General features: G+C 53.5%; 2 protein-coding genes across 9 annotated transcripts; one reads left to right on the top strand and one right to left on the bottom strand.

Moving 5' to 3' along the window:
* Nucleotides 1–95: 95 nt before the first annotated feature.
* On the top strand, nt 96–5,560 carry PDCL (phosducin like). Of its 7 annotated transcripts, none has more exons than XM_076355149.1 (7): nt 96–141; nt 530–562; nt 1,394–1,427; nt 1,748–1,791; nt 2,252–2,426; nt 3,510–3,691; nt 4,804–5,560. In XM_076355149.1, the coding sequence occupies exons 5-7, from the start codon at nt 2,258–2,260 to the stop codon at nt 5,353–5,355; spliced, it is 903 nt and encodes a 300-aa protein (XP_076211264.1). In that variant the 5' UTR covers nt 96–141; nt 530–562; nt 1,394–1,427; nt 1,748–1,791; nt 2,252–2,257; the 3' UTR covers nt 5,356–5,560. The 7 variants fall into 7 exon arrangements, with proteins under 7 accessions (XP_076211264.1, XP_076211263.1, XP_076211261.1 ...); XM_076355148.1 differs by having other exon boundaries at nt 1,394–1,439; XM_076355146.1 differs by lacking the exon at nt 1,394–1,427.
* A 7,551-nt stretch (nt 5,561–13,111) lies between these two features.
* Nucleotides 13,112–26,098, bottom strand: PTGS1 (prostaglandin-endoperoxide synthase 1). 2 transcript variants are annotated; one of them, XM_076355459.1, is made up of 11 exons: nt 25,975–26,098; nt 19,983–20,099; nt 19,679–19,819; nt 18,739–18,882; nt 18,137–18,318; nt 17,946–18,029; nt 17,290–17,536; nt 16,419–16,705; nt 15,320–15,467; nt 14,583–14,958; nt 13,112–14,505 (listed from the first exon to the last, which is right to left on the bottom strand). In XM_076355459.1, the coding sequence occupies exons 1-10, from the start codon at nt 26,096–26,098 to the stop codon at nt 14,603–14,605; spliced, it is 1,830 nt and encodes a 609-aa protein (XP_076211574.1). In that variant the 3' UTR covers nt 13,112–14,505; nt 14,583–14,602. The 2 variants fall into 2 exon arrangements, with proteins under 2 accessions (XP_076211574.1, XP_076211573.1); XM_076355458.1 differs by having other exon boundaries at nt 13,112–14,958.
* Nucleotides 26,099–27,264: the final 1,166 nt, after the last annotated feature.

Raw genomic sequence — 27,264 nt, 5'->3', positions numbered from 1 at the left:
CGGTGTCGGGGCCACTCCCGGGGCGGGGGGGGGGGGGGGGGGGGAGCGGCGGCTGTCTCCTCCCCTGCCCCGGCGGGCCGCCTCCTTCCCGCCGTGCCCCGCGCCGGCGAGAGGCAGCCCCGGAAGGCGGCGGGGGAGCGGGTGAGGAGGCGGCGGGGCGGCGGCGGCGGGGGGGCCGGGACCGGGGCGGGGCGGTGGGCGCGCTGGGGGCCGGCGGGGCCGGCCGCTCCCGTGAGCCGGCCTCGCCCGGGGCCGGAGCGCGGCTCGCGTCCTGCCCTGGGTGGGCTGGAGGGCTGCGGGCACGGCCTAAGGCGGCGGCGCGGGGCTCTGCAGCGCGCCCCGAGGGGAAGGGGCCGGGTTGCGCGGCCCGGGGCGCCGGGAAAGGAGGCGGTCGGTCCGCGGGAGGAGCGGTTGAGCGGGGCGGGGGGGCTCGGCCGAGCTGAGGGGGCGGCTGGGAATGGAGGTGCAGAGCACTTGCCCTCTTCTACTGAAACTAAACTGTTTTGCTTTCTGCCTTTGCATCGTCCAGTGCCCCTGGCTGAGGATCCGCCTTTATAAAACGGTACGCTTCGTGGCGGTGTGTTGTCATGCCCCGGGTATGGCTGCAGCTGTGCCTGTCCCCGCCTGAATTCGGGGTGCCTCTTCCACGTCGCTCTGCGATGCTCTTGAGAAGTAATCTCAGTAATCCTGGGCCATCTGGCCACCTCCTCGATAATCTGCTTAATCTGGGTTTAACTCTTGCAGAACCTGCTGGCAGTTGGCAGAAAAACTAAAAGCCCTACTTTATCCATACATTGCTCGGGGCGTCTTTGTCAAATATACATTAATAGGGCTGACTTGTAGGGTCCTGCAGAATTAAGCGTGAGCCCAAATCAACTGATTTGATTGAAATTGCTTTTTTTTTTTTTATGAAATTTTGTGGGCATTTAGATGTAGTTTGTGCATCACAGGTCCACAGCCGCATATCTGACCTTAGTGGCACTCCTTCATACACCCTTTGCCCCTCACCTGGGAAAGAAGAGTAATTCTCGGGCGTTTTACGTCTCCATTCAGGATGAGATCCGATCAGCAGCTCTGTCAGAGGATTGTAGTGGAAGGAGTCAGTGGAGAGAGCGCCCCAAACTCTTAAGGTGCCCCATGATTTTTCAGCTTTCCATCACTTGGAAACATCTGATCTTTCTGTTCTCCTGATGTGAGAGGCTTAAAAAATCTGTAAATGCTGATGCTGCCCATAGCTTTAGAGGGTGGATTCTGCTGTTGTTAATTTCTATTTAGCAGAAGGTATTTTGGATGAAAAAAATGTTTAACTCGGGAAAAGTGAGGATTTTTAGGATAGTTGCAATCACTTTATCAGTGTGTCAGCATCTAATTTCAGTGTTGTCCATACAAACAGGATGCTGTTGACTTCTGTGAAGATGACTGATGTGGTCAGTGGACAGGTGAAAAGATGACAGACATGAAGATCTTTCTTTTGATATGTTATTTCTTAGCCTGGAAGCGATGTTCATACAACTGTAGCACTGACTGCACTAAGCATTTGTATGTTCTGTCTCAATACTTGGAAAGTATGTTTTCTGTGTTTGAGAGTAACCTTTTTTATTTATTAATAGCAAACGTGGTTACATTTTCTTTAAACTTTTTTTCCTTGCATGTGTATGTTATTTAAACGTGCCACATTTCCACAGAAGTTTTTCTGAGATTGTCTTCGACAATTTGAGTTAATATAATCTGAAATTTATTCTTCCAGGTTTTGATAGAAGCTTGTCTCTGAAAGACTGGAAAGGAATAAAGGTCAGAACATTTTAATTTGATTAATTACATTGATCGTTTTTCAGCTCAAATAAATCATTGTTAAAATAATGCAAATAATACTGGAAATTTAACTTTCAATAACTGGGAAATCAACCTCATAGAGCTGTCTGAGTGAGGCTGATAAGACTCCTGAATCACAGTTAGAAAATTCATTGTCCATGAATGAGAAAACACATAAAGTGTTTCTGCACTAGTGAGCCTCAAAGCAGTTCTATTCGTAAAGGTTTTTAACTTAAGTGAGTTTGAAATTGCGACTAAGAATTAACTCACGTGACTGACTGCGCTATAGGCTGTTTGATAGTGGGCTGTAAACTGTTCTTACGTGGCTAAAAAACTGCTCTGAGGAAGTAAAGGACTATCGTCGTTCGTTTAAAGTGGTATCTTGCACTGCATATTTGAATAAGAGATACATTCTCTATTTTGTGAATTTATTTTTTAGAACATAATGACTACTTTGGATGATAAACTGCTTGGTGAGAAGCTCCAGTATTATTACAGCAGCAGTGAGGGTGAGGATGAAGACAGTGAGAAAGAAGATAAAGAAGGGGAGAGCACCATTCCTGAAAGCGTTGGGGAAGTAGAGCTTAGCAGCGATGGCAGTGCAGTCAACACAGGTATCGTCATATCAAACTAATTGTTTTGTAATACTTTGTTCATTGGAGGATTCATGTCTTTTTCTAAAACTCATTTTTCGAAGTGAAAGTCCTGGTTTTACGCGTACTTGAGTCAGAGATTGATCATTTCCTGGCTATGGCCTAACCTTACTTTTAATAGCCGGTTCTTTATTTTAATGTTTGATGTCTCCTCTGAGAGACTTCAGCATTATATCTAAAGCAGTTAGGCTTTGCATACAAAGCTGATTTGTACAATTTGGTTGATAATGCATACATTTCTTTCCTGTAAGCCTCACAGCTGTTAACCACTAACAGGTACATGTGCTGAACAAGTACATGAGGAATAGACAGAAAGTGGCCGGGCTTTCCCAAAATAGTGTTCGCTACTGCCACTGTCAGAGACACAATACGAGTCTGTGTGGATCGTTGGTATGATCCAGAGGGTATTTCTTAAGTTCTTATCAAAGACTGGCCCTCTGTGTTTTACGGTTTCTCTAAGAATGATGAAAAATCTTCTTCCTGCCTGTGTTCACATCTTTCACCTGAAGGAAGAATGGAAGAATTATAGTACTAAACTGGCATACTTAGAGAGGACCTGAAAAAGTAACCCCACTGGGCCCCAGCAGCAAGGTAACAGCAAGGTGCAGTCTATAAGAATTAACGCTGTTGTACATCACAGAATGTACTTCTGTACAAGAGCATTGGCAAACTTAATTATTCTTTCCCATCATTATTTTTGTTCTTATGATAATCCATGCAAACAACAGGGGAATTCTTGAGGGCTGGTGGTTCTATTTCAAGAGCACAGATATTAATCTTTGGAATAATCTTTGGGACAATTATGAGAGTAGCCTAGTTAGATAAACTTTAGTCTTCTTAGGAAAAAAAAAAAGATACAAGCTCAAGGACATGTAAATGGCAAATTACTTCTTTCATTTAATGTCAACATTTTGCACAGTATACAAAAAGTTTATGACAGGGCCGCTATTTTACTGCTGACTTACAAATTATTACTTGAATTTTAAATGATAGGTGTAATTTTGTTAACCCTTTTATACGAAATGCCTGTGTATTTAATTTCAGGTCCCAAAGGAGTCATTAATGACTGGCGAAGATTTAAACAACTGGAAACTGAACAGCGGCAGGAGCAGCGCAGAGAAATGGAACGACTCATAAAAAAGTTATCTATGACATGCAGATCGCACTTAGATGAAGAGACTGATAAGCAGAAGCAGAAAGAGCTCCAGGAAAAAATCAATGGAAAGGTAGCATGGCATGAAGGAATTAAAATGCCACTTAAATGTTTAACGTTTTCAGTTTCATCATTTGCGTACGTGAAGCAGATAGGAATCCTTGTTCTGTCAGGAGATATGTATCGTTTCTCCCTAGTAAACAGGAACACAGCAGCGGTATAAGTGCATTATAACTGTATTTCCCAGGTGTTGTCAATTTTAATTATTTTGCATTTTAGTGGTATTCCAGGAGCACTGTGTTTGCCTGTGTTAAGAAATAAGCAATTTAGCTGCTATACCTAAGAAGTCCAAATCCTTTTCCCAGATTTCGCTTATCTGTTTATCAAATAAGTCAACTTCGGGGGATTAATACAAAGAGTTGTACAGCAAACCTATGAATACTGCCTCCCATGCCTAAAACAAGAGTTTAGGAGTCCTTACTGATTTCACATTTAGTAAGTGAATGTTGAGAATTTAGCTTTGACTTTGAGCTCCAAAGATAGAAGGCGTTGGAAGTAGTGAATGGTTTTAATCATCTGGGCTGTATAACTAGCTCTTACAGTTCTAGTCAGAGAAGTTACTAATTAGCAGACAGTGTTTCTTGCTTTCAGATGATGAAAGTTGGCAACACTGTCCTATACCTTGAGTGATGCAAGTATGTTTAGTGAAGCAAGTGAACAGATACGAAATACATAAAATCCTGTTAATTTTAGTTCTACAGACAAGATAGTGCATTTGGTTGCCACAAAATGTTAACTGAAAAACTAAATGAAAAAGCTAATGAAAAATAAGCTAGACTTAGGTCAGGCACGGTACCCAAATCAGTGCTCATAGCTTAGTGAAACCACATAGTCACCGTTAACCTGAATTAAAGTGGGAGCATGGAGCAGCCACTTGTGCTATTAGTGCAGCTTGTGGAAACGAGAATACCCAAGGCTGAAATCACTGTTCCCACCGGACATGGTTTCTAATTAGATCAAAATGGAGTATAATACAGAGGGTGCTTGAGCCTTCATGGGTTGCACTTCGCTGTTACTAAAGATGAGTGACCCACGTTAATCCTCTTGATTTAAATTCTCATTATATAAGTGACCCATATAGCGATGCAGATCTTTTTTTCATGTATCTTTGTATGTGTTTTTTAGATGACGTTACAAGAATATAACATGATTCACAATGATGAAGATGATGAGGAATTTTTACAGCGATACAGGAAGCAGCGAATGGAGGAGATGAGACAGCAGTTGTACAGTGGGCAGCAATTTAAACAGGTTTTTGAGATTACCAGTGGAGAAGCATTTTTGGACACAGTTGATAAAGAGCATAAGAGCACACTGATCATGATCCATATTTACGAAGACGATATCCCTGGCACCGAATCCCTGAACGGCTGTATGATCTGCCTGGCTGCTGAGTATCCAACAGTTAAATTTTGCAGAGTAAAGAGTTCGCTCATTGGTGCTAGCACTCGCTTTACTAATAATGCTCTGCCAGCTTTGCTGATCTATAAGGCAGGTGAGCTCATCGGCAATTTTGTGCGAATCACTGACCAGCTCGGAGAAGATTTTTTTGCTGTAGACCTGGAGGCTTTTCTGCAGGAATGTGGTTTGCTTCCAGAAAAAGACCTCGTGCTCCTGACTTCTATACATAATCCATCTGCATGTTACAGTGAAGACAGTGATCTGGAAATAGACTGAACCACTTGTACCAAGGGGCCAGTAGGTGTAGTTGTACTGTGGGGTGTTCTTGTGCTAGGGATTGTTCTCGTTCTTCCTTAATGTGGGTATGTATTCTTCCCCTTCATGCACTTTGACTTTTGCTCATTAAAAAATTGTTAAAAATAACATAAGGAATTCCTAACATTTTCTTAAATAAATTCAATAAAGTACACACTGAAACAATCTTGCTTTTATGCAATTCAAATGTATTTTACTAAACATGAAGTTCTAACACAATTCAGTAAGTTTAGGAAATTGTGTATTGTCATCTCTGTTCTCCAAATCACTTAGATTTTTTTAAACACTTTGTTCTCAGATCAGCTGTGTATGGTCAGTCTCCTTACAGGTTTCCTGAAACAGCGTATGTGAATACCAGTTGGCTTGAGACTAAGACAAGAATTGAGACCGCAAATAAAGAAGTTTCTAAGTGTTCAAGACTTTTATTAATCTGGAGCTGAACTGCTGCCAGTTAACAGTGCAAGGTCCCATCTTCCGTTCCCCAATTTGCAGTCTCCTTCTTGGAAGTACCTTCGTGTTCCAACACTTGGCATCAGATTTTTGTTCCTTTCTCACTTACAAAAAAACAACAGCCCCAGACTTCATCCTGAAAATTACTTTTCAGCTGGAGAGGGTTCTTTCTTTAACCTTGCCTGAGACTTTAAGAGAAAGTCTTCCTTCAGTTACAGCTCTTAATACATTCTTGGGTTTTAAAATGCCCACCCTTAGAGGTCATAGTAGTCGCTTCATCAGAAAATGATCTCTGCCTCTTAAGAAAGATATAAAGAGCTCCAACATGTGTGCTGAATAGCATCAAGGAGAATTTTGTTGGCAAAATGCAGAACTAGGACTTGAATAACTTCAGAATTTCATCTCTCTCTCAAATTAGTAAATCAGTGCTAAAGTTCATTTCTGTCTGCCTTCATATTACCTGCCTCAGCTGGGTCATCAGATGTATTTTGAATATTAATAACCCCTGGACCTGGCAGATGACTGGATGGCTTTGTGGGAAAGCAGCCTTGAGCCAAGAGACCAGGTCATCAGTACGGGTGTTCAGTAGCAGGCCTGTTTTTTCCCAGCTGATTCCCTTCTCTGAAGGTCAGTATCCAGTCTCTGCACAAAGTGTTCAGCAGGATCAAAAACATTGCCACTGTCCTGGTTTTCCTCTGATGGCAGCTCTTCGGGAGCATGTTTTTTGTATCGCACGTCAGTGGAGTTCACTAACAGAAAAAAGTCTTGTGGGGTGGAGGTGAAACCTTTGTGGAGACTGCAATTTTTCCCTCTGTCCTTTGTAAGAAATAACAAAGGCCTCCTCAAAAACAACATCGCAGCTGTTTCAGTTCCCAGTGACACTGATCTTAAAGTTCTCATCTTCCCCAAAAACACAGGGTGACTCCCACTTCTGGACACAGAATAAAAGCCATCCCGCACTGGCTGAGCCCATTTGCCTCTTTATGAACATTATTGCTACTGAACGCAGCAGCTGCATATTACGCTTCCCTCCTGCAGCACCTTTGTCATTACCATTTGTCAGTGATTACATTTTCATTAAGGTGTGTTTGTTTATTTTGTTTGTGCTTTACTTCCTTCATGAATCAAGTCATAATATGGGGAAGTAATTCTCAGGGTTTCTAGTAGATTAAAGTTCACCCTGCCTCCAGCAAGTCTGGTGCTACGCAGCCGTGAGATAACCTGGGCAGCGTTAGACGCCATTAGCAATTTACAGCGAATGCAAGCACGAAAACCTCCGGTGATGCAGAGCGAGGTAAAGGCTTTACTGGCCAGATGACGGCGTGGCTGAATTGCTCAGCGTACCTAGCCCAAGTGAGCACGCTGAATGGGTGCGCTCTGCGCTTAGTGAATCGTCTTCTACATACTTCATTTGAAATTACAGCATGTTTGCTTTCTCACGCATTACTTACTTTGCTTGTTATTTTTCAATTTTGAGGAAAGTAGACTATCATTCCCTAAATATATGACCCAATGTAATGCCATGTTTAATGGTTAAATTTAATTGCAAGTTTTATGTAAGGCACTTTGGAACACCAGGAAGAAATGCAAATGTCTCCGTATAAGCACTAGGTTCTTAATAAGAATGGATCTTAGGATAGAAAAAGAAGAATTTGTAATTGTATCTATTTTAACTGTGTTTTAAAAAGTAGTATAAGCAGAAAAATAAATAATTTGTAATTAAAAATTACTGAATTGGCACAAATTGTAGCTGTTTTAAGGAAACTGGCAGAAATCCAGGTTTTAAAGTGTGGTAAGAGAGTATTTCTTTTCATCTTAGAATTGCAGAAAAAAAAACCATGAAAGTTATATGAAATTAAATCATTGAGCATGGATATCAGCACACTTAAGAAAAAAAATCAAAGTAGCTGTAATTTATATTCAGGACGAGATTCGGTGAAGTCTGTTGTGCAGACAGGGTGCATATTAGCATCATAATAAACCTGGCTTGGAGAGGGGGTCGGGAGAGAGCTGACTGCTTGAGTTGTTTTGAAGTTTTATTTTTATAAAGTGCTTTTTTTTGCCCCTATGGCAGCAAAACTGTAATAGGATCAAAACCTCTCCTGCTGCTCTATGTCGGATTGCCTGCAGCAAGGTGACTCCTGGTTATTAATCTCCAGTGCTCAGGTATATGATAGATGGTTTACAGTGCCAATAGCAAAAAGGAAAAGAAAAAAGGTCTGAATCCAATTAATCGTTGATCTGGAAGAATATAATAAGCACAAGGGAGAGGGGAGTAGAGAGAAGATGTGCTATAATGCTGCTGCTTGTTCTCATCACAGACAGCCCAAGTATGAGAAGGAAGGGGAGGCTGGCGGCGGCGGCTGCTGCTGAGAAGCATCACCGGCAGTGCTGGGCGCTGCTGCCAATGCTTTCGTCCATTCTTGAAGCTAAATCCTTCCAAACTGACCAACTGGTAATTGCGTGCCCTAAAAAACCCAGCATTCTTAATGTGCATTAAACAATATAACAAAATAAAACGAATTTAGAATAGGTTAGTTACTAATTTGTGTCTGTCCCCTATCCATTCCATACAAATAAAAATTACAACTCGTACCAACACTGTATCTGTAAATGTTCTGGTTGAAGTGTTAAATTCTGCTCAATTTCTCTAATTTTAGATGTGGTCCTGACCTGCAGATTAAGAATTGGGGTATTTTTATAGACCCATACGGGGACTAAAGTGAAAATGAAATTGTACAAACACCTACATAAAATAAAACTGTTTTGAAACATTCAACTTGGCATTGAGAGCGTCAGGTTTTCGGTTTGATCCAGGTGCCTCTCCATCCCCCAAAGCCATTGTACTCTGTCACCGTCAGAACTTCATTTAAATTGATGTACTCCTACTAAATGGTTTGGTTTTGAATAAAGGATGCTTTTTAATTTTGTCAAAGATGTTTCATCTATCTTTTCTGGCACAGCAGCTTCCCTAGTGCATGATATTGTTCTTGGCAGAAACCTGGTAGATTGTGATAGTGGTTTTCGGTACTGTGCAGGGTATGGTGGGTGGTAGAAATTAGTCAACTGTGATGGCTGAAGGGGTTGTACGCTCAACTATTTTGTCACTAGACCTTATCTTGCCTTGGCCAAGTGTTCTTCGTGCTGCTAGACACCAGCTGAAGTCAGGAAAGAGTTGATTTGCACAGCCGCGCTCCCTGGCCGTTGAGCCACAGCTCCCTGTGTGCTCCCTGAAGGGGTTTCTGTTTGCTGGACAGGCAGCCCCTGCCCGCAGGCAGATCCGCAGGGGCCCAGGCAGCAAACTTCGGGAAGGAGCGTCCAGAGGCAGCGCCGGGCTGTGAACCCGGGCAGGCACCAGCCTGTGCGTTTATGTCTCTTGACGTCTCCCGGTTGTTTCTTCCCCCACCTCCTCTCACCAGCAATTCTGCTGCTTTTTTTAGTGCATCTGATGAAATTGGTGTGAGATACGAACATCGCTCGTGAAAGGCCAAGGGAGTCTGGAGTCCTGGTGCAAAGCAACTGGAGTCACCTTGTCTCACACTGGCAGAGCTGTGCAGGCATCGTTCACGCTTTAACATTTTTTGGATGCAATTCTGCCAGCATCTAAAAGCCATAAATAAATGCAAGCTTTCTTAAATCTGTTAGTTTCAACAGGACAAGAGGGCTCAGAAAGAAAACAGCTGGTCCTGCAAAATAAGGTTGGTATTTATCACCTTTAAATGTTTTGAGACATTTACACTAGTTGTATATCTAAAATATGACTGTAAGTTAACGCATGGATAAGATCTAATGAACAAGACTTCCTCTTACTGAGACGCTATGTGCTCTGTCTTTGCTGTCTGTCCTTTTCTTTGTCCCATTTTCTATCTGCTACTTCTCAAGAGTAGCACAAACATGCAGACGTGGCCCAGGTGGATTTGGCTCTTCCTGCAGGTAGCGGCTCTCTGGTCGGTTGGTTTTGTGCGTCACCTTGGCTGCAGCCTGGTCTGGTTTATGTGATACACCCTTCAGATCAAGAAGGTACATGTACCAAGTCTAAGTCATCTCTGTGTCTGATTTTCATGTTCAAGAAGTACTACAAACAGGAGTTGAAAAAAACACGTCAGGTAGGTTGTGTTGCCTCTGGGAAATGTTTTGTTTTGGAAAAAGCAGCCTACTGCAAAGAGGCAGCCAGAAACAACTATTTTTACAGGAGGACATAATTCTGCAATGGGAGAGAGGAGTGTAAAATCACCTGAGTTTGTTCACTTTTAATGATGTTCCAGTACAAACAGCAGAATTTGGCCACAGAATGCAAATGCACAAGGAAATGCAGATGGCTGCTCGGCGAGGGCAGGAATGAAATCACGGGATGAGCTTAACTCAGGCATTTAATCATGGTGCTGACCTGGCTGCCAGGCAATAAGGGATAAGATTTAGAAAAGAAAAGTTTATATGGATTTTTTTTGGCCTCCGATCTACCTCTTCTTTCTAGAATGTTCAACATATGCCTTTGTTAAAAATCCAAACAAATGTTCCTGTGCAATCGCTGGCATGACTCGCGCTGCAAAGGGGCCTGCTGGGGTGGGCTCAGGGGAGTCTGGGTGACTTACTCAGACGGGGGATTGCTTTTCCATTCAGCCTCGGGACCCTACTTATTTTTGCCACCGTGGGGTTTAGATGACTTTCCAGCATGGATCTTGATCGGGTGTGGGGCTGGAGCAATGCGGGCGGCCCGGAGAGGGAAACCCTGGGGCAGCTGCAGCCCAGCTGCAACCTCTGCCCCTTTCCCTCTAACCGTAGGGACCACTTTGCATGAAAAAGCATTGCAGACAATTGACCTTCCTTGTATTGTCTGCTCTGGTCAGCAATAACCTCCTGCTCAGTGAACCATCGCTTAAGAGGTCGCCCAACAACAGACAGATGTTTTCATTGTTGCTGCTCGCACTGCACGAACACAGGCAGCATTGTCCTCCTGTCCACGTCCGTCCCTGTCCAGGCAAGATGCAGCTGGGCTCCTCGGAGGCACTTGTTTAAAAAATCAGAGGACGTCCTATGAGCTGTGTTTACCAAGAGCTCAAACAGAGGGTACATCTGGCAGCACTCGCCTCTGCGCTGTCCCCAGAGCTCCCCAGTGGCGGGGACCGCTTGGAGCCCTTGCCTTGGTTGGGTGATGCTGGTGGATGCACCAGACTGAACATCGCGTTTAGATGCAAACTACTGTCTTCTATCTTGGATGTGGCTGCGGCATTGTGATGGACAAGGTGGTGATGATGTGAGCGATTTCTGCAAACTGCCATGGCTGAAAGACTAGCAAAGAAAACGCAAGGGCTCGGCAGTGCTGGGCTGGGGGAAGCTCCATGTGTGGGGCTGTGGGTCCCCAGGCTCGTGGAGGAGGAGGTTTCAATAGCATGTTGGATGCTGTGCCTGGGGTTGGTACATGTTAGTCCTACAAAGAAACTATTTCAAAGCTTTTCCTGCTAGCACAAGGGTGAGGTACAGGAGGGAGATGTTTTGCTGTCCGGGACTGTGCCGCGTGGGAGCTGGTGGCACGGCTGGAAGAGATGTCAGATTTGCCAGTGTTGGCTCAGCTGAGCTAGTTCCTGGTGAAACATTCCTCCTTGGAGGCAGAGAGCATCTAGGCAGCTCTCTGTGTGCCTGATGGGCCATCATACGCTTATCGTTTGGTACCAAAACAGCACTGGCAGCCTTTGATAGCTACAAACAAAAGCAGGATGTTTGTGGTCTAACTGAAACGAGCCAAGCTTGTGCCTTTAGCTAGATGGTGAAAGATGCTTGAGGCTGGAGCAGCTCGGCGCAGAGCAAGGGCAGTCATACACACGCTCTGGGAGTGTGCTCCGGCTGCCTGGAGACACGGGGCGCGTGGGTCCCAGTGTGGGTTTGAAACACACTGACGGTCTTTGGACCATGTATTGCTCCCCATTTGCTGCCATTTGCATTTTTCTTGAGCATTGCGTTGCTGGCTGAGCGAGGGAAGCACAATGAGGGTCATGGTCCTCGGGGGGGGTCACAGCACAGGGTACAGCCGGTGGTGGGGCAGACCCTGGGGGAGAGACCCCCACCACTGCCACGTAACAAGCTGTCGGCGGGTGTTGGTCATTTTGGTACCTGGGCACAGCATCACCACTGTGCGCTGACTTCCCATCCAAAGGGATTGGGAAGGGGAAAGGGAACTGTGGGATGGGAAAGGACCATGTCCTCCTCGTGGCTTGCTACTCAGCACTTCTACACCTCTTAGGAGCCTGTCAGTGCCTGGTGGTGCTGCCCCTGCCATGGGACTGGGGTCTCTGCATGCTGGTCCCCAGCAGGGCAGGGCACAGGCAGGGCAGGGCCAGCCCAGCTGAGCATGCAGCAGGCAAACCTGCCCGCTGTGCCTTTGTGGGTCAGACCTGCCTCTCTGCCTCCCTGTGTGCCATAAGGAAATTAAAATCCAGGTGGTACCCTGGTAAAATCATCTCATTTCTGAAGGGTTAAAGAGAGTGAGTGAGAAGGCTCTTGCCTTGGGAGTCTCCATTTGCAGATGTTCCTTTGCCATGACGTCCTCCCAACACATCCCTGGCCAAGGCACCAGCTCTTTAAATCTCCCTGGTTTGAAATTCCTGTAACACCACCCTATAACCAGTTTTATTATCGCCTGGAAGTGCCTCACAACCCCCTCTCAAGGAATTTGGATCATGACATACTTGGTTGATCAGGGATAAAAAAATCAGCTGGTGTGACCAGAAATGATTGAAACTTCTAGGGCAGAAGGTGGGACATCACAGGACTGTTGCTCCCCCCACAAATGGCCAACACCCCCATCCATCCTCGCCCCCACCTAGGGAATGGCAGCAGAGAGTATGGAGGGAGCTGTGTCTACCTGGATATATCTACCTGGGGATATCACATCTGTCACCCTCTTCACCCCTGCCTGCCCCGTCCCCCACGTGCTGCCTAGCCCCAGGTTTTGGGGCAGCACCCTGGACCAGGGCTCCCTGCCTTGGTTCTCCTCTTGTCTCCCATGGTTTTGTGTGATGGGCAGAGGAGCAGCCCGCAGTGCCCAGGGGGGTCAGGGCGGAGAACTCTGCAAGAAGGGTCTGGCCAGGAGCAGCGCAGCCCCCGTGGCCTTGTGGCATGAAGTCACGATGCTGGGTGGAAGTCCTGCTGGGACGGAGCAGGGGCCCAGGAGCGGTCCCCTCCTCCGGCTCAGCACAGGGGGAAACTGCAGCCAACTGCTCTCTTGCAGACTGTGGCTATTTCATGCCTACAAAATACCTGGCCAGCAAGATTTACACGTGGATAGATTTTATGTGATAGAAATACATATTGTTGGATGTAAGCGCTGTGTTATCATCATTGGAGCAGGGCAGCACAGGGACATGGGGGGGTGGTGGCCGGAGGGCAGCGTAGCTCAAACCTTCACAGGAGACCCGGGCTCAGAGACCCCCCTGCCGAGGCAATTCCTAAGGAGGAGGGTCACTCCGTTTATTTCTTCTGATGCAGTCAGCAATGACACAGCACAGCGCTGGTGACCATGGCCTGCTCCGGCTGCATGTCCCAGCTGTGTCCCAGCAGGGACACCAGCCTTCCAGCAACGCTCCAGGGACTTCTCTCCCCCAGCTCCGGCTGCCTCCCAAGCGTCCTGCCCTCTTGCAGGGCCTTGTGCTGGTGAGACAAAGCTTGGAAACTGGCTGGAGGAAATGAAAGGAGTTTTTAAAATCATTTATTATTTTAAATGTCCATTCTCCTGGAGGTGAACCGAGATCTGATGGGGATCAATGCCAGTGACAGTGGCTGCCAGCTACCATGTCATTATGTCAGCGAGGCCTGACATCTGCATGCGTTTCTGGAGCGGGACAGAAGCGGGCCCTGTGTGCTTTGGGGATGCCATTTGCTGAGCTATTAATGCAGGGAAGTGTAACGATCGCGAGATGGAAGACACTTCATCACTGTGTTTACACAGAGGTAGCATCTTGCTCCAAGCAGCCCTGCTCAGGTGGCCGGCGGTGCGTGCCGGGGTCCCAGCAGGCAATCTGATCTGATGCTTCTCCCCTGGTCTCCTCCCGCAGGGACATTGCTTTGGTTCCTTCTTCTCGGCTGTGTCTCGGCTATGCCATGTGCTGGGCAGGCTGGGGTGGGCAGTCCGGAGCGGCTGCAGGAGAAGCAGATCGGGGCAGGTTCCTACTGCAAGCTCAGCCACCACATGAACACAGCATGTCCTCCTCGTCCCTCTGTGCGCTGCCACCTGCCTCCTCCACCTCCCCTGGGGAGCTCAGTGGCTTAACCGTGTGCAGTAGCGGAGGAAGGACTGCAAGGGCTCCCTGGCTCTGCGCTCCTCTGCGCAGGGGAAGCCCTGCAGAAGAGGGGCTGCTGGTGGCCTGGTGCTGGAAAGCAGTGGGGGCGGATGGTGACAAAGCGCAGGGGAGTCCAGAGCATCCGGGGGAGGTGGGCGTCCCCTGGGGAACCCCAGAGCTGGCTTAGTGCAAGGTATTAGCTAGCAAGAGAAATGGGTCTGCTGAGGACAGCGGCAGCAGCCACACTCCTGAGGCACTCGAGCTTTTCACAGAGCTGGAACCAGCCTCTCCTCAAGGGCTGGTGTGGAGGACACCCAGGGTGAGACCATCTTCTGTCCTGCTCCTGCTTGGCACAGGGGTGGGCAGGTCCCCACGTCCCTGCCGCTCCCTGCAGGAAGGAACGGGACATTCAGCGCCAGGCCGGGAGCTCGGATCAGCCGGTGTCTGGGCAAGGACGATCTCTACCTGGGCAGGCTGTTCTGGTGCTAGAGCTCAGTAGATGGTCCACCAGCCCGAGGGCTGCCATTTTCTGCAGCATCCGGCATGTGAAACGCCACATATGGGCACTTCTTCACATTGAGGCACACGAGTTTCTTGAGTGATGCTGTCTTAACTATCTCAAAGCCAGTTGCTCCACCGAATGTACTGGGTTTCCAGTACTCTGGGGAGCAGATGGGGTTTCCAAGAAGCCCCTTCAGGGAAAACGGAGCTCCGATCTCCACCATGCTTTCTCCAAAAATACCATTGGGTTGGGGTTTCTCAAGCAGCAAGCCCAGATAAAACTCCAGAGCATCAATGTCTCCATACAGCTCTTCCAGCTCTGCCGCCTTCTCTTCCTCTCCTGCATCAAGTGAACATCAGAGTGCTTTAGCAAGGGAATCACCCCCGGCAAGGACTGGCCTTGCTGTGGGTAACGGGACCGTGGCAGCTCCTGCAACCCAGACAGTGGCAAGCCCAGCTCCCAGGCCAGGCGCTGCCCTCTGGACCACTCGTCCAGCCTCACAGGAGGAAGGACCCCTGCAACCAAGGCATCAGCCCTGTCCACCCCGGTGCGAGGGTCACAACCAGGCCAGGCTTGGATGGGCAGGAACGGCTGCTCTGCTGGGCAAGCCCAGCGGCAGGGGGGCAGCTCATGGTCTCATACTCTGCTGTGAGCGCAGAGCAAAGCCCCGAGAACTCCTGCAGCAGCACTGCAGTCCTACCTGTTAGCTCCTGAAAGGACTTGTAGGGCTTCATGCCAAACCTCTTCCGATACTCGTTAAATGGCTGTAGCCTCAGCTGCCGGGATTCCTGGATGACCCCAATGGCCACTTTCAAGACGTTAGCATTGATGGTGTGTCCCCCACCGATCTGGAGGGTGAGAACACAAGAAGGAGCACATGTGAGGCATGAGGCGGCACTGGCATCTGCGCCAGGGGAGCTACAGCACAGCCCCACCACCCTGCACTAAAGCATCCGTGTCCTGGGTATGTCGAGGAGACCAGTACGTCATTGCAGCAGCGAGAAGAGGGGGAATCACTGGACATTGCCAAAAAAAAGCTGTAGAGCAGCTTGGGTTAAAGCTGGTCCGGTTCCCAGGGTGGGTCAGGGAACAGTGCAGGAGAAGCCCTGGATGGACAGTGACCCACCAGCCTGGGAGGAGAGGAGAGATTACGGGGGTTTGGGATCACAGGGAGAACCCAAACACCCAAAGAGCAGCGGGTCTGCACCTCAGCCTTGCTGCTTTGCACAAGAAAAGACGGTCAGAAATGTAGATGTAATCACTTGGAAGAAAACATCCATGTGATGGCAGCAAAGAACAGTGCCAGACAAGCTGCTCCCGTACCCAGGCTGCTCCACAGCCCAGTCTGGGCCAGAAGATCCCAGCTTACCACAGGCTCCTGGCATCACCGTGATGTTTACTACAGAGTCCCAAGAACAAGCAAACGGGGCTGCCAAGGCCCAGCCTTGCTACGGTGCTTGTGGGGAGGAGTCACGACATGCACGTTGGGTGCTGCCCTGGGTAGAAGACTCTATGTGTGACAGCGACCCACTGCCAAACAGGGAGGTTTGATACTGGTGTGCTACAGCTGTGCTCCAGGCACTGCAGGGACAGGTCATGTCTTGGACCAGAGCTGCCTTGGACCGGAGCTTTGCGCAGTGGAAGAAGAGGAGCTTGAAACCCCACTGCCACCCTGCGAGCCCCAGAGCTGGGCTCCACCACTCGACAGCACAGCAGCATCTGCCTCCACGGTACCGTGAGCATCCCTCCTGGGGTCCCACAGCCCTGGCCCTGGCAGGGAGAGGAGAGCAGGACCTTACCCTTCCTGCCGCCTGCTTGGAAAAGGACTCCACCAGCGCCTCCACGCCGTAGTCCATGAGCATGGAGGTGTTGTAGAGGAACTGCTCATAGTTGTACTCTTCCCCCTGGATGACGAAGGAGTCGGGCATCAGCCCGTGCCAGTGATAGAGCTGGTTGAACTCCACCGCGATGCGATTCCGGTACTGGAACTGCGTCCCAAACAGCAGCTCGGGGTCGAACTTGAGGCTGAGGAAGTACCCACTGAGATGCTGGACGTAGTCTTCGATGACAATCTTAATGGTCTCCCCTGAGCAGGAGGTGAGAGAAGCAGCCGTTAGCTGGCAGCAGCAGGAGCTACCGGCTCTGTACCCCAAGATGTTACCCATGTGCTACGGCAGCACGTCCCAGCACCCACCCACCACCTGGGACCTTTCTGACTACGAGCTTGTTGAGTTGGTTGGGAATTTTTCAGTGAATTATTTTTTCACCAGCAAAGGTCAGTCTGCCAAAAGCGAAATGGCTCCTGAGGAAGCTGACCTCGATACGCTTCTTAGAGATAATGTGGTGACATGGGTCTCTTCTGGATTTTGGTCAAAAATGACATTTCTTGAGATTATAGTAAATTTATCATAGAACATAAAAATGAAATAATTCAAAACTATGACAAAATTATTACAAATGAAATTTTTTGATGGACCAAAGCCAATTTTTGCTACACGGACCAAAGCCAATGATCCCCAGAAGGCTGCCAGAGAAATTCCTCCAGCCTCTAAAACCAGACAGGCTATCACCCTCAGAGACTGACCAATGCCCAAGTCCTTGGGGCTTGCCCAGTGAGGTGGGACATGGGGTTCCACCGTGCCTGTGCCCTGCGGCAGCACCAGTCCTCACCGATGAGGATGAGACGAGCTGTCTGGAAGAGCTGCTCATCGCTCCAGGTGGGATGCTCCCGTTTCAGTATGTCGCAGACACGGTTGTGCTCGCGCAGCCAGAGCGTGGCATACATGCAGAGTCCCGGCAACAGCCCAAACACCTCCTGCCCCATCGCCAGCTGCTTCTCCTTGGGGACGGCAGATGGGTAGACCATGTGGACCGGAGCATCGGTGACCGTGGGGGGGTACACCTCTCCATCCACCACCTTGGGGAGACAAGAACGGGATGGCAGAAAGGGAGGAGGGGAGAAAACCACCCCGGTGAAAGCCTGCCCAGCTGGGACCTGCCTCCCTACAGGGACAACGGCCACTCTCCTGCAAGCACTGAGCAGGATGGAAACATCCCCCTCGTACAGCCCAAACTGCAGGACGCCTGCTGCCATCAGAACAGCTGGACCCCAAAGCTCATGCCCCTGATATGGCACCTCTGGCCAGCAGCCACCGAGGGGGGCCCTGGCAGTGCTCTGCACAGGGCACCAGGACTGGGGTCTCCTACAGGGCCGGGGTCTCCTGATGCTCCTGGAGTCTCTGGCCCAGCAGCTGCCAGAGGGATGTGGGCTTCGAACAACCCTGGAGCGCAGGGCTGAGACATGTTTCAGTCGTGCCAGGTGGTACCTGGAATTTCAGCTTCCCATCTCTGAAGAGTCGCAGCTGGTGCTGCCGCTGCAGGTTGTCCCCGTACAAGTGCCCAAGGTCAACCTGCCAAGAGAGCATGGCGACAAGGCTGCTCCAAAAGGCCGTGCATGTCCCGGTCCCCCTCCTCGCTCCCCGCATGCCTCTGCACCCCCCACTCCGGCACCCCTCACCCCATGCGCCAGCGCCTTGGTGAAGCCACGTCCCATCTTCCCGGACGTCTTGAAGAACTGGTGGGTGAAATGCTGGGCGAAGAAGGCAAACATTAGGTTGGTGCCTTGGGGATCGGCTTCAAACTTCTGCCGCAACAGGAACCTCTCCGCCAGGAGCTGGGGGTCGGGGAGCTGCTGCTTCCCTGCAAAGGATGGAGGTTGAAGGCGGGTGCCCCATACCGACCCATCTGGGTACTGGTACTGGCCGTGGAGCTGTCGGTGAGTGCTGCCGTGTCTGCTGCAGCATCAGGCACTGACTCGTCTGCACAGACACCTTACACCCCTCTCACACAGGCTGCGACATGCCCCAGCAGCTCAACCTGAGCTGTCCCAGCAGTGTTTCAGATGCCACCAAGTTCCTCCTGCCTGTGGGGCCAGCTTGGGCAGGACAGCAGTACCACACGGCATTGCCAGCAGTTGCACATGTGTCCATGGCAGTGAAAGCTCAGGCATGGGTGGGAAACACCGATGCTGTACCAGGTACGGACCCAGGGTGCTGCTCCGGCAACTCAGCCCCACGCCTGGCACCGTGTGGTGCCAGTCCCCCCGGGCCAGCCACGTACCTTTGGTCCCCATGGGCGTTGGGCAGTTGTCCGGCACGGGCGGGAGGACACGGGTGTAATAGCTGACGTTGGCGTAGGCCTCCCAGCTGATGTAGCCATAGTCAGAGTTGAAGGTGGGGGGGCTGGGGATGAGATTGGCACGAACTGAAAGGAGAGATGGGGGTCACCACTGTGGGGCCCAGGGCATGGGGCAGCACCTCACGGGCTCTGCCTCTGGCCCCTGCCTGTCCACTCAGTGCTGTCAGACGCCCTCCCCTGCCACCCCGAAAACCAGAAAGGTACAGGCAGCGGAGGCATGTGGGCGTTCCGGGCTTTGCTCCGAGCCTTTAAAAGGCTGCAATTCCCTGCAGAAGAGGAGGGCTCGTGCTAGTGTGCTAAGTGGATTCTTGGATGATGAATGAGATGACAACCACATAGAAATGGTAAAACCAACAGCCGGAGCCTTGTGAACGTGTCGCTACAGCTCCAAGGGCTGGAACCTAAATATTTATGCAAAGTGATGAATGTGGGGACATGAGTAACAAGGGCCAGCTCCATATTTCCACAGGCTGCTTTCCGTGTGGCTGCTTAAGAGTCCTTTGGCCCAGTGAGGGTATTGTGCTGAGAGCTGCTCGTGTTTTCCAGCTGGCTGGCAGCCCAGCATGCAGCTGGAGACACATGGGCAGCCCAGCCTGCGACCCCCTGCACCCTGCTGCTGTGTGGCCAGGCAGCCTCCCCCGGGCAGCCTCCCTCAGGCAGGGTGACAGCGTGACAGGGTGATGGAGTGATGGGGTGACAACCTCCCTGGGTCTCCCAGTGAGATGACTCAAGCCCGGTGCCCACCGTGCTTGCGGGAGCTGCTCAGCATCACTGCAGCTGCGCCGCCCCCACCCACACCTCTGCTGATGCCCGGGGTGTCCCCAAGTCCTGCTGCACCCCGAGACCTGCTCCAATCCCTCACCTGTGAGCACGAGCCTCATAAGCGTGTCCCTGATGAAGGTGCTGTTGATAATGTCCCAAAACCACCTGAAGTGGGTCAGGATGAAGTGGAAGAAGGCAGGACTGGGCTTCAGCAGGTCGTGGAGGCGCATCCAGAACTCAGCTGGGAAAGACAGACCAGGTAAATTGCTCGCCCCGCTAACAAAGCCCGCTAACGGCCCCGGCCCACTCGCGCTGTCGCTGCCAGTGAGAGCGTGTGCTGCAGGCGCAGCGTGCCACCCTGGGACCCACGGGTGCCAGAGGTCCTCCGGGCGAGAGGGACTTACGGGAGGTGCAGTTGGCCCCGAAGTATCCCGTACGTGTGCAGTCACACTCGTATCCTCCCAGGCCGACCCTCATGCACACCCCTTGGTGCTGGCAGGGGAAATAGCAACAGGGATTCACTGCGGGGAGAGAGAGAGATCACCATCCAGCCACAGTGTCACCACGTCCAGTGGCTCCCTGCTCCTCATGGGGTGACGCTGCCCTGGACACAGCCGAGCCAGGTCCAGCTCAGGGGGACGCATCCCGGGGGGGTCCCCCTGAGACAAGGTGCTTTGATGCCAGCCACCTCTGTGAGCCCAGCCCCCAAGTCCAGTGTCAATGAGGTGCTGCAGAGAGACGGCAGACAGATGCTGCAGGAGCTGAGCACTGCCCTGGCCATTGCAATATCAGGTCTGCAGTAGATATTACTGCTCAGCTTTTCTTTTACCTCCCTGGTGAGGTATTTTGGGCAGGAGCATCGCTTCAGCACCATCCCTCCTTTCCTTGTGCAAGTTAGCCTTGTCTGAAACACCCGGGACTGCCAAAGGAACCATCTGCACCCCATGGCCACGCACCAACGGGTGCTGCAAGCCCCAGCCCCAGCTCGGGCTGTTGCCCTGCTCGGCGCCCCATGCCACCACAGAGCCATGTCACGGTGGTCTCCTGCACGGCTGGGGCCATAGCCTCGTGCACAAGGGGCTGCTGTGCCCCCGGAGCCCCAGCGTGGGAGAAAGCAGTGCAAACACAGCACCGGTGTTAATAATAATGGCAATTGTCAGGGCTGAAGTTTGCTTTGGCAAGTGGCTCCTCTGCCCTCACCACCCCGAGCGGATGAAAAGGGCCAACCGCTGGGCTCGCTCCCCCGGCTCCCTCCCGGCCCCTTCCTCCGGCACCTTCACGCCTCAGCCTGCAGGCGCAAGATAAGGGCCCCTTCCCGCCCACCCCACGGCGGCGGGATCCCACGGGACAGAGGGAGACAGGAGCAGAACTGCCACCAAGTTGGGTCGGTCCCCACAGACCCGGGATGGAGCCTTTGTGCCAGGAGAATAAAAGTGCCAAGAGACAAGACCTCCTGGAGCACACCTGGCTGAGGGTTTCAGTGCGCACCGGCAGGGCGGTGGTCTCCAGCCCAACCAGGACACCCAGTGCTCGGGGACAGGGGTGCCACCAACACACAGTGCTCAGCTCCGGTGCCACTGGCTGAGGGGACAGGAACAGGCAGTGCGCCCTGAGCACCAGAAGGGACCGAGAGCCATTCCCGGTGTGCCCAGTGTCACGGCTGATGAAGGAAGGTCTCCCAGGTCCATCGGCAGCTCCGCGTGGTCTGTGAGCTCACCAGGCCCCCGCCGGACCTGGTTCAGATTCTTCTGGAATTTGGGAACAGGTTCCAGTGCTGGGGTGGAGGGACGGGCACACAGAATAGAAACCACATTTTTTCCATAGGAAATTGCAGCTAAAAATTAACATCTTTGAAAAATGAAGCTAATTTTGCAAAGTTGCTCAGTCTCCCAGCTGGCCACACACTCGGGGCAGGACAGGGGCTGCCTGGGAGCCTGGGGCTTGGCCAGCAGCTCTGCCCCAGCTGCGCTCAGCCCTGTGACCCCAAATCCCTCACATCACAGGGGCCGGCTTGCAAAGACGCGTTCAGCTCCCAGCCTTTCCGTCAGACTCCCTTTCATCTCAGATCTTTTCATGTATCCAGACACTATTACAGACCCAGGCGGGAGGCAGCAGGCAAGTTCTTATTTATCTCAGACAAATTAAGGTCAGACCACCCGTTCGGTTTTTTGCAAGATGGGAACTTTTGCAAAGGGGGCTGTGTTGCAGCGCAGCTGGAGCATCCTCCGGGCTATTCCTACGTCGGTAGCTCTGCACTCAACTCTGCTGCAAACTTTGCAAGCACCTAAGAGAGCAGTCCCGTGCCATGCCTGGTGCAACCCGGGAGGATGCAGGGCTGCCCGCGGGTGCCACAGCCACAGAGCCAGGAGGATTCTCCATGCCACAGGCTCTGGCATGGCAGGTAGTGTCCTGCCCCATCTCTCCAGCTGACATGGGGAGTCAGGAGAAGTTCACTTTGCCGGGGCTCTGCCTGGTGTGGGGCTCGATGGCATGTTGTGGCTGAGCACTCCTCCAAGACGGGTTTAGCAGCACGCTGGGCTTGGCCGTGCTGCCTCCTCCCGTGCTTCACAGTGGTGTCAGTGCCGCAGGGTCCCGGAGGTGGGGCGGGAGCGGCATGTTCCAGCCAAAAGGGTGGGAGGGGGACAGAGCATGTCCAGCAACCCCCTTGCGTCCTTTCGGAGCCTTCCTCCTGCGGCAGCTCTGTGCGTCTCCCCACCCCAGCCAGGAATCCTGCGCTGACCCTGCCAGGGCAGCTCCAGGTGGGAGGAAAGCTGCTGCCAGCCTCCGCGCTGGAGCACAGCCCCCTCTGTGACGGCAGAGCTGGTGAACACGCTCCATCACCGCTGGAAAATGCCAGATTTTGGGGACAACATCCGCTCTGCGCACCGCAGCCAAAGCAACCTGGGGTGAATCATGGCCAGGCTGGAGCCGGGCTTGCTCGATGGGACATGGCTCCGCAGCAGCAGGCTTTGAAGATGATGAAAGGCTCACGCACTTGTTTTTCTGATTCAGGGGGGTTTACTCGGGCCCACGAGCTGTTCACAGCACAAGCACACACAGCACAGTCAGACTGTCATCTGCAACCACTTCTGGCAGCACCATGAGCAAGAGCAGCTATGCCAGGGCCGCAGCTGCACGCCATGTGAGGCTCAGTGATCCTCCTCCCTGCACCTGAGCCGGGCTGCCGGCTCCAAGGACGGGCTGCGGGCAGGCGGACGGGCTGGCCGGAGGGGGTGATGCAGCCCCCGGGCTCTCGGTGTGGCAGCAGGCTCCCCTGTGCAGCCCAGGTTGAAGCTCTGTGAGCCCCATTGTGGAGGGGCTGTCCTGGGAGGAGGCGGTTGACCATGGGCTATGGAAACAGGCATGAATCAGAAGCAGCCCTGCCAGAGGTCCCCGCCTGCCCTCGCTCAGCGCGGTCCATGCCTGACCTGCCCCATGGTTGGAGCTGGGGCAGACGGTGATGTCCGGGTGCTGCCGCACCTCCCGTTTGCCAGCGGGTGAAACGGCATGAGCTGTGGAATGGCTGTGGAGGGGACGGTCAGGTTTATTTTGCAAGAACGCTTGTACAAAACTACACCCCTGAAGGCAAGCCAGCAGCCAAGGGCAATATCTGCTGGGGAAAACAGAGAAACACCATGAGACTGGCTTGGCGCCGCCCACAGCCAGAGGAAAAGTCTACAGAGAGCAAACATCACGGCTCGGAGCCAAGGTTCAGCCAGCAAGGAGTCAAGTAGAAGTGCTCTAAGCAGCAAACACCAAGTGAGCAGGAGATCCCAGCCTCAGCCCAACATCCTGTTATTTGGTCTTTGAGAGCAGATCCAAGGGCTAGATTAGGGCTGTGGTCCTCCTAGTTCAGCGCTGGGGAGGAGCAGGAGCCTGGCTGCTCTGCTGACAAGCACCTCGGGGCACGGCACAGTTCCCCTAATTCCTCAATCAGATATCTTCTTCCCTAATTAAGGCTTGGAAGAGAGCAGTCCTTTCATGTATATCCTCGGTATCTTTTTTTTCCCCCCACATAGTGAAATTTGCTTTGATCCAGGCGTGCAGCAGTCAGCTCCAGGGGTTGGTCACGGCTGCGCCATCCCGGTGTGCGTCTGTCCCAGCTGCTTCGGGCATGTGGGTCCCCAGTGGGTCCCCAGGCCCTGTCCTGTGCCCAGCAGGGGACACGGATGCTGCTCCTGGCTGTCCTCAACCCTCAGGAGAAGCTTCTTGGGGAGATGAGACCCATGCCAGGAGATGGCCAAGCCAGAGGAGGAACCGCACAGAGGCTGTCCCTTGCCTGTCCCTACCACCTGTGGTCCAGCCCAGCAGGTGACAGCCAGGTCTATCCCATGGGGTCCCTTCTTTTGTGCAGACGTGCCCGATGGGCCCCGCAGCGGGATGCCTGCTGCCTACCCGGCACGGGCCCTCCTCCAGCCCTTGCTCCTGCTGCTCCTGCTCTGACCCTACAGCCTGAGGCCAAGAAGCCCGGAGGGCTGCAGGGTGGCTTGGCCATGCTGGGGGCACCCAGCCCCGCTGTCCCCGGCGAGTGGACCTGCAATCTCCTGTCAGGTCACACTCCGACTCCCGGAGTCCACCACAGAGCAGTCACGGCTGTCCTCGCCATGGCCATGGGGCCTCAAAGTGCTGCAACCCCGGGTTGTGTTCCCCTTTTGGACACATATGCTGCCAAAACAGGGAAGTGCCCACCTCGGGGTCACTGTTTTTGCACAGGACCAGCCGCTCCAGCACAGAGAAGTTCCTCCCCTCCTGGTGGGACAGCTGCAGGGAGGGGGCGCGGGCAGTGGGAAGGGCAACATGCCCCGCTCGAGCACCCGGCTCTGCCTGCTCAGCCCAAACCTGCTTGGTTCGGGTCGCTTCTCCCACAGTCCCGTTTCCCCTGCAATGGGGGGGGGGGTTCCTGCTCAGCTCCGCACATTTTGGGGGCTCTCGGGTTTGGGCACATTGCTTCCCACAGCGGCGGGTAAACCCGGCCAGGCTGCTGGAGATGGGGTCACCATCAGCACCGTTTGCAAGACAGGCGGCCGGAGCCCCGCTGAGGGATGCAGCCCATGTGCCTGGGCTGGTTTTGCTGAGAATGTTACTTTATCGAAGAACTGTAAAACCTGCAAAGTGCCAAGAGCTTCACGCTGAGACGGCATTTTTCTGCAACGAGGAAGGTCATTTCACGGAAGAGGGACTAGAGTCAACCCCCTGTTAAGGACCTGGAGGAAACTGCATTGTAGGGGCTGGGGATGGAGCTGATGGGATTCGCGACATGATTTTATTTCGCAACACGCTCCGTGGATGCCTGCCATAAGCAGTGTTACTCCTCGACATCCCTGGGTGCACAGGCAGCCCGAGCCCACCATGGCTGTGCCAGTGTGCAGTGAACTGCTGCGGCATGTGGGCACGGGAACGAAACAATGGCTCAGGCCACTGGAGCTGTCCCTGCTGCTCCCAGCCCTCCATCCTCACCCCCAAATTGCAGTATCACTTGGTATGTGTTTGGGGAGAGCGGGGAAGGGCCCTGGCCGCCAGCGTTCATGGATATTGCCCCCCTTTCTTTTGAGAAGCCCTGTCCCAACTGGGAGGCTGCAGGGAGCAACTGGGTGCTGCCCCTCAGCCCAGTGGTGGGGCCACCCCGGGGCAGCCACGGTCCTGTCCTGCCCCAGGAGCTCGCGGGACGGCGGTGGGCTTGGCGGGAGCCCAGCCCTGTCATGCGGCCACGGCCACGCTCGGGCCAGCGATGGCTCCTCCAGCCCCTGCGTGTGGTCCCCGCACGGCCGCAGCAGGAGGTAGAGGGGAAGTTTGTTTTTCATGGGCGATTTTGCTCTCCGCTCAGGCGTGACGGGCCAAACCCTGCAGCTCCAGGTGCTGCGGGGACTCCGATCCAGGCGGTGTCCTCGGGGCTCCCGGCCGGCGGTGCCGCGGCTCCTGCCGGCCGCCCGGCTGCCCCTGCCCGCCCTGCCCGCCCTGCCCGCCGCTCCGGGGCTTCTGCTTGCGGCCCCACGGCCGGGTCCGGGCAACGGTGGGGCGAGGACCGGCCCGGGGCGATGGGCGCGATCCCGCCCCCGGGGACCCGGCGGAGCGCGGACCCGTCCCGCAGCGCTGGGCAGGGGCTTGGGGCGAACGCCCCGACCTCTCCCGGCGCCCGTTCCCGAGCGCCGGGCGCAGCGACCGCCCCGCGTCCCCTGCGCCTCCGGTCTGGGACCCCCGGTACTGGACCCTCCGGGACCAGGTCACTCCGCATCTCCCGGTACCGGCTCCCCCGGGACCGGGTCCCCCCTCACTCCCCGGGTGCCCCCGGTGCCGGATCTCCCCGGTGCGGGATGTCGCCGCTCCCCCCGATACCGGCTCCCCGGGGTCTCCCTCCCTCCCTCCCTCCCTCCCGGTGCCGGCCCCCGCCCCGCGTACCGGAGCCGTCGGTCGCGGCGCTCCCGGCGGCGCAGAGCAGCACGACGTGGGCGAGGAGCAGCCCCAGCCCGGCCCGGCGCAGCCCCGCGGCCGGCGGGGCCCGGGCCCGGTACCCACCGCCCATGGCGAGAGGCAGCTCCGCCGCGTCCCGCCGCTGCTCCCGGCCCGGCCCCGCCGCGCCCGCCCCCGCCGCACCTCCTCCCGCCCCCGACGGGACGGGGCCGCCTCCGACAGCCCGGCCCGCCGGGGGGGGCTGCCCCGACCCGCGCACCCCTCCGGGGGTCCCCGCGGCCACCCCTGGGTCTCCGGCTGTGCCCTGAGCCCCGTGTCCCCCAGGAGCCCCCTGCCCATTCCCAGGTCCCCCCCGTGTCCCTCGCAGTCCCCACCTCCCCGAGCATCTCCATACCCATCTTCTGGTCCCCATGCCCTGGTCCCTACGTCCCCCTGCATCCCCACGCCCACACCTTGGTTCCCACATCCCCCAGTATCCCTGTGCCCTGGTCCTCGTGTACCTCTGGTCCTCACATCACCCAGCATCCCTATGCCCACACCCTGGTCCCCAGGTCCCCCAGGACCCCCGTGCCCATCCCCTGATCCGCAAGCCCCCTGCCTGGGTCCCCATGCCCTGGGGCACCCTGTTACAGTTTGGGCAGCAGCACCATCCCTGCAGTGTGGCCACGGGCTGTAGGCCTGGCTCAGATCCCTCTGACCCACTGTGGGAGTGTGCTGGTTTTGGCTGGGATAGAGTGAATTTTCTTCACAGTAGCTAGGATGGGGCTGTGTTTTGGATTTGTGCTGGAAACAGTGTTGATAACACAGGGATGTTTTCGTTACTGCTGAGCAGTGCTGACAGAGTCAAGGCCTTTTCTGCCTCTCACCCCACCCCACCAGCGAGCAAGCTGGGGGGGCACAAGGAGTTGGGAGGGGACACGGCCGGGACAGCTGACCCCGACTGACCAAAGGGATATCCCACACCATGTGGCATCATGCTCAGCATATAAAGCTGGGGGGAAGAAGGAGGAAGGGGGGGACGTTTGGAGTGATGGTGTTTGTCACCGTGACGCGTGATGGAGCCCTGCCTTCCTGGAGATGGCTGAACACCCGCCTGCCGATGGGACGGAGTGAATGAATTCCTTGTTTTGCTTTGCTTGTGTGCGCGGCTTTTGCTTTCCCTGTTAAACTGTCTTTATCTCAACCCACGAGTTTTCTCACTTTTACCCTTCCGATTCTCTCCCCCATCCCACCGGGGAGGAGTGAGCGAGTGGCTGTGTGGGGCTTTGTTGCTGGCTG

This window comes from Aptenodytes patagonicus, chromosome 18 (assembly GCF_965638725.1).
Source record: "Aptenodytes patagonicus chromosome 18, bAptPat1.pri.cur, whole genome shotgun sequence".
Taxonomy (NCBI): Eukaryota; Metazoa; Chordata; class Aves; order Sphenisciformes; family Spheniscidae; genus Aptenodytes; species Aptenodytes patagonicus.
The sequence above is the reverse complement of the archived record's forward strand: the minus strand, read 5'-3'. Positions and strand labels throughout refer to the sequence as shown.

Bases quoted from the DNA above. Each gene is read 5' to 3' on its own strand.
- PDCL (XM_076355145.1), top strand. The intron at 1,792-2,251 runs GTCAGAACATTT...TTTATTTTTTAG, and splicing joins AAGACTGGAAAGGAATAAAG to AACATAATGACTACTTTGGA. The intron at 2,427-3,509 runs GTATCGTCATAT...ATTTAATTTCAG, and splicing joins TGGCAGTGCAGTCAACACAG to GTCCCAAAGGAGTCATTAAT.
- PTGS1 (XM_076355458.1), bottom strand. From the start codon at position 26,098: ATGGGCGGTGGGTACCGGGCCCGGGCCCCGCCGGCCGCGGGGCTGCGC. The intron at 18,883-19,678 runs GTGAGGGATTGG...CTCTCCTTTCAG, and splicing joins TATGAGGCTCGTGCTCACAG to TTCGTGCCAATCTCATCCCC. The intron at 16,706-17,289 runs GTGAGGACTGGT...CCTCCTGCTCAG, and splicing joins AGCTCGTCTCATCCTCATCG to GGGAGACCATTAAGATTGTC.